Consider the following 6,209-nt stretch of genomic DNA (forward strand, 5'->3'; position numbering starts at 1 on the left):
CTGTTGTTTCTCTGAAGGAATGTCAGCAGACGGAGGAGGGAAGCGCCAGGAGCACCTGTCTCGTTTCTCCATGCCAGACCTGAGCAAAGACTCTGGCATGAATGTGTCAGAGAAGAGCAACATGGGCACCCTCAACTCCTCTGTCCAGTTCCACAGCTCTGACTCCCTGCACAGCCTCACCTCAGGCCAGCCCTACATGGAGCTGGAGCCCCCGGTGCAGGTGCAGTACCCTCTGCAGTACTGTGAGCCCCAAGGCCTGGGGATGGGCATGAGCCGCCTGCCAGCCGGCTTCACCTACCAGGAGGAGGACAGGGTCAGCCTGGTGAACAGTGCCAATGCTGCCCGCCTCCCGCCCATCAGCGAGCGCACGCGGAGACGAGGAGAGGGCCCGGGCATGGCTGCCCCTGAAGACACCCCTCAGCGCCGGAGACACCATCACCACCGCTCCCGTCGCTCCAGACGCTCTCGCTCGGAGAACGCCCTGCACCTGGCCGCTGAGCACAGGGAGAGACCCCAGCTGAGAGTCAGGGAGGACTATGACCAGTTCCCCCCTCCGCGGGGCACCAGGGACCCGTTTGGGGGTGTAGGGGGGAGGTGCAGGGGGCCAGAGCCATTCAGGCAGTGCCCTCGCACCACCTCTGACCTCACCCTGCAGAAGCCCAGTGCCCACCGCCGTCTCGCCGGGCCCTACTCCTGGGATGACTATGAGGATGAGGACGAGTGGTGCTCCACCTGCTCTTCATCGTCTGAGTCAGAGGACGAGGGTTACTTCCTGGGAGAGCCCATTCCTAGGCCTGTGCAGCTGAGGTACCTGAGCAGCCAGGAGCTCCTCCACAAGTACAGCTCCACAGGGGTGGGTGGACCGCACCAAATGAGCGGCAGAGGGGGACAGCTGCACACCCGTAAACGCCGGAAAAGCAAGAACTGCATAATCTCTTAACATTTGCCCCATGGCAAGAGACAAGAGAATGTGCCCTCCCTCCCTCTTTATACGCTAACATAGTTCATATGTTCAAAAAAGAAAAAGAAAAACAGCCACTCCTCTGAAGTTGTTGAGTATTGTGAGGTTGACAGCGTGTGATATGCAGTTGGGTAAACCGTTGACAGCACAAATGTTTTGCATGTTTATCCATTTAATGTTTCAGAAGTTATCCTGAGTATTGATTATATTTTTCTGACTCTCACACTGCGCTCTGCTTGTCTGTCACCATATTTATCAAAGCCAACGTGCAATCGTAATAATAATGTAATTTCCATGCAGCAACTGTAAGGTACAGACAATTCAGTAAGGTCCAGCTTTTTCATGCAATGTGATTTAGGTATATACCATTGTACTCAAGTTTATAGGATGTACTGTATATAAGTAAATGAATGAATTCACTAAATTAAGGAAGCAATGTAAATACTATGTAAATGAGGTCCCACATATTTTTATATTTTGAATGGATAGAATCATTTATGTATTGAATATCTATAATGTAGGAATAGAAAATGCATGCCTGTTTATATGCTAATGTGGTCCTGCATTGGAATAAAATAGTATTTCAGAGAGAGATTGACAGGTGTCCGTTCCCTCACTAAAGACTGTGGTGGCGGTCGGCCTGTTCCTTGTGCCGATGCACGGCCCGCTGGAGACGAGTGTGCGCAGCGTTCCAGATCTCCTCAGCGCGCCATAACCACTCGTCCACCTCATGGGCCTCGGTCTGGCTCGGATGCCAAGGTGCCAGGGCCGGCTGATACCCCAACACGCACTGGAAAGGAGTGAGGTAAGTGGAGGAGTGGCGGAGGGAATTCTACGCGTACTCAGCCCAAGGTAGAAAATCCGCCCACTTCCCCGGCCGGTCCTGACAGTAACACCTCAGGAACCTGCCCACTTCCTGATTGACCCTCTTCACCTGCCCATTAGCTTGAGGACGGTACCCGGAGGTGAGACTGACCGTGACCCCCAGGCGTTCCATGAACGCTTTCCATATGTGTGAGGTGAACTGAGGGCCACGATCTGACACAATGTCCTCCGGGATCCCGTAGTGCCGGAAGACGTGTGTAAAAAGAGCCTCAGTTTGCATGGCCGGCGGGAGCCCAGGCAGAGGAAGGAGGCGACAAGCTTTGGAAAACCGGTCCACAATGACGAGAACGGTGGTGTTCCCCTGGGAGGGGGGAAGGTCAGTGACAAAGTCCACCGAGAGGTGAGACCAGGGTCATTGTGGAACCGGCAGGGGAAGGAGCTTTCCATACGGGAGGTGTCTGTGTGTCTTAGACTGGGCACAGATGGAGCAGGAAGAGACGTAAACCCGGATGTCCCTAGCCAAAGTGGGCCACCAGTACTTCTCATTCAGGCAGGCGATGGTACGGCCTATCCCAGGATGACCAGTCACAGGCGCCGTGTGCGCCCAGGAAAGGATGCGGTCCCGCACACCCGTGGGCACGTAGGCGTGGTTCTCCGGGCACTGTGCAGGTGTGGGTTCCATACGCAAGGCCTGTCATATGTCGGCGTCCATGTCCCACGCCACTGGCGCGATAATACGGAATGGAGGGATGATGGGGGTCTCCTCTCCCTGCCTCTCCTCTGCGTCATAGAGGCGAGACAGGGCGTCCACCCTCACGTTCTTCGAGCCTGGCCTATAGGAAAGCGTGAATTGGAACCTGGCGAAGAATAGAGCCCACCTGGCCTGTCTTAGGTTTAGCCGCTGCCCTGATGTACTCCAGGTTGCAGTGGTCCATCCACACCAGGAAAGGGTGTTTGGACCCCTCCAGCCAGTGCCTCCACGCCTTCAGAGCCTTCTTGACCGCCAAGAGTTTGTTTGATAATGGTTGGGATGAGGGGTAATGGATAGTTGAACAACGGTGGCTTTATTCAGTGTTTGATAATCAATGCAGGGGCACAGTCCCCCATCTTTCTTCTTAACAAAAAATAAACTTGAGGAGGCTGATGACGTAGAGGGACAGATAAAACCCTGCTGGAGGCTCTCCTGTATGTAGGTTTCCATGGCCTCGGTCTCCGCACAGGAGAGGGGATAGATGTGTCTTCTCGAGAGGACTGCGTCAGACAGCAGGTCAATGGCACAGTCCCAGGGGCGATGAGGAGGCAGGCGTGTAGCCTGGGTCTTAGAGAAAACCCGGTGCAAATCCTGGTATTCCTCCGGTAAATCCACTTGAGTGGCGTGGTCCGGACTTTCCACCATAGTGGTTTTCACAGACACCGTGAGACACCTCCCCTGACACTCCCCCAACCCAGCAGTCTCCTCTCGGACCAGGAAATAACAGGGTTATGCCAACTCAACCAGGGGAGACATAAAACAAATGAGTGTCATGGGTCAGCAGAGAAATGGGAACAGTGATGTGATGTACGAGCCCAGTCCCTATTGGACTATTATCCAGGGCTCGAACCGGAATGGGTGACTGTAGGGGAACCAAAGGAATGCATAATGCAGTGGCCAGTGCGCTATCTAAAAGATTCCCGGCAGCTTCGGAGTCAATCAGAGCTAACGGGAGTGAGGGGCTAGGGTATTCAGGGAATTTAATGGGAAAACACACTGGTTGAGTTGACAGAAAAGGAGAGGTGATCTTGCATCCTATCTGGGTTGGAACAAGGGAATTCCCTGGCTTGTCACCTCCTCGCCTATTAGTGGATAGAGGGCAGGTCGGGGAGGAATTACCCCTTTCTCCACAATAGGAGCAGAGGCCCAGATTCCTCCCTCTCCTACACTCTGCCTCAGCCAATCGTGCAGAGCCCAACTCCATCGGCTCTGGCCACGGAGCAGGTGTAGCCATGGGCTCCGGATTCCGTGCAGGTCTTCGTCGGGACCGCAGGAGGTTGTCCAACCGGATCGCCATGCTGATGAGCTGGTCGAGTGACAGGTTGTCATCACGGCAAGCTAACTCCATCTGTACCTCCTCCTGCAGTCCGCTGCGGAAAACGGTGACCAGAGCCGACTCGTTCCATCCGGTTGAGGCCGCAATGGTCTCGAACTCCAGGGCGACTCCGAGGCGGTCCTAGATCCCTGACGTAGTCGGAGTAGACACTCACCCTCCTCTCGGCCCTCCACAGGATGATCAAACCGAGCGGAAGAGGAGGGTGACGCGCTCGTAGGACTCGACCTGGGTCCGCCCGTTTCCCAGACCGCGGCACCCTAGTCCAGGGCCCGTCCGGTCAGTGCCGAGATGATGGTGGCAACCCTGTCTCTCCCGGAGACAGCCTCGGCGTAGCGAGCGAGGTGCAGGTCGCATTTCAGAAGGAACCCCTTGCATCTCGCTGGCGCGCCGTCAAAGCACTCCTGGAGGGACAGGGGTATTCCGCAGACCGGTTCAGATGGGATGGAGGCAGGTAGTGGTTGTGTGGGGACTGGTGCCGGAACCGGTGCTGGAGACTGGAGGGACTGCACATTCCCATCCAAACGCATGATGGTTGCAAGCACGCTGTCCATGGCGCTGCAGAGTCTGAAGAGACAGTCCTATTGATGCTGGACTGTCTCTACGAAGGTCGCCAGCTCTGCCTTTCCCGCTGTCTCCATTTATGGGTTGATTATTCTGTCACATTGTATAATGATAGGAAGACAGGCGCAGGAATACGTACTGTATTAGTAGTTTTATTTCTCCACCCAACATAAGGTACATCATAGCAAACGACGGGGACGAAACCAAAAACAAACACGTATGTATAAAACACAGGAGTGTAACACAAACAAAAGAGCATACACGGGACGAGATCCGTAATAACAAGAGCACAATACATGGTACTCACGAGACCAACGGACATGGGACAATAATTGACAAGGACAATGGGGAACAGCGGGCACATATATACACATACTAATCAGGGGGAATGGAAACCAGGTGTGCGTAATGAGACAAGACAGTCCGGGGTTGGTGGTAATGATCCATGTCAGTGACGCCTAGAAGGCCGGTGACGTAGACCTCCGGAACTGGTGAACGGAATGAGCAGCAGTACCAGGGAGATCCATGACAGTGTTCATGTGATGATTTGTCTGTCAGTGAACAGTCACCCTCGCCATCTGCTCACGCATGAATGAATGAGAACATGGCAAAAGCGCTGATTAAAAAGTCACCCCTCAGTAAATGTCATTCCCCATGAGGTCATGAGTGAAGTGATGCAAATATTGTGATTATTGGGCCTTTGTGGCACTGTTTACAAACAGATGTCTGTGAACTCTAGCTGAGCTAATCATAAACCCAGATAAATTATGTGCTGCTGATGCAGCTCTATGGATTAACACATTAATAACTATGCTGATGGGATTCATATGGGCTTTAGTGAAGTACTGTTTGTAACTCACAAGCTATCCCCTCAATTAATACAACCTTTACATCCAAAACGATAGAGATCCAGGTCAACACTTAGACAAGAGATCCAGGTCAAGTTTGTGTTTGAAAGGTGAAGTAACAGAATTCTAAATTGGATTGTGTCTGATGTCCATGTGGTCAGAGGATTACGGTAGCTAAGTCTCTGGCCCCCGTAAACTGTGTCCACTCCACACCCACCCTTCTGCTGCAGGTCTCAAAACCAGGTACTTAACTACACACTCTAGATTAAAAGTGATTGAAGACCAATCCCACAGGGCACAGACGTCAGTTCAACGTCTAGTTTTAATTTACATTTGGTTGAGTTGTCAACTAACGTGAATTCAACGTGAAATCATAAAACAAATCACGATGTCATTGGATTTAGGTTAAGAGTTGGATGAAAAAAAGACTAAATGCCCTTACACTACCAGTCAAAAGTTTTCGAACACATACACAATCAAGGGTTTTTCTTTATTTTTTACTATGTTCTACATTGTAGAATAATAGCGTAGACATCAAAACTATGAAATAACACATATGGAATCATGTAGTAACCCAAAAAGTGTTAAACAAATCAAAATATATTTTATATTTGAGAAATGTCAAATAGCCACCCTTTGCCTTTTTTATTTTTTTATTTCACCTTTATTTAACCAGGTAGGCCAGTTGAGAACAAGTTCTCATTTACAACTGCGACCTGGCCAAGATAAAGCAAAGCAGTGCGATAAAAACAACAACACAGAGTTACATATGGGGTAAAACAAAACATAAAGTAAAAAATTCAACAGAAAATATAAATACAGTGTGTGCAAATGTAGCAAGTTATGGAAGTAAGGCAATAAATAGGCCATAGTGCAAAATAATTACAATTAGTATTAACACTGGAAAGATAGATGTGCAAGAGATGA

General features: G+C 51.0%; 1 protein-coding gene across 3 annotated transcripts in view; it reads left to right on the top strand.

Annotated features, from left to right (window-relative positions):
• LOC123492031 (prickle-like protein 2) overlaps positions 1 to 1,555 on the top strand; it is a 105,220-nt gene extending 103,665 nt beyond the window's left edge. For all 3 annotated transcript variants that reach the window (XM_045223682.1, XM_045223684.1, XM_045223683.1), the window contains one exon: positions 18 to 1,555. In XM_045223682.1, coding sequence (XP_045079617.1) covers positions 18 to 940 — 923 coding nt within the window. In that variant the 3' untranslated portion in view covers positions 941 to 1,555. The remainder of the gene's footprint in view (positions 1 to 17) is intronic.
• Positions 1,556 to 6,209: the final 4,654 nt, after the last annotated feature.

This window comes from Coregonus clupeaformis, chromosome 12 (genome assembly GCF_020615455.1).
Source record: "Coregonus clupeaformis isolate EN_2021a chromosome 12, ASM2061545v1, whole genome shotgun sequence".
NCBI lineage: Eukaryota > Metazoa > Chordata > Actinopteri > Salmoniformes > Salmonidae > Coregonus > Coregonus clupeaformis.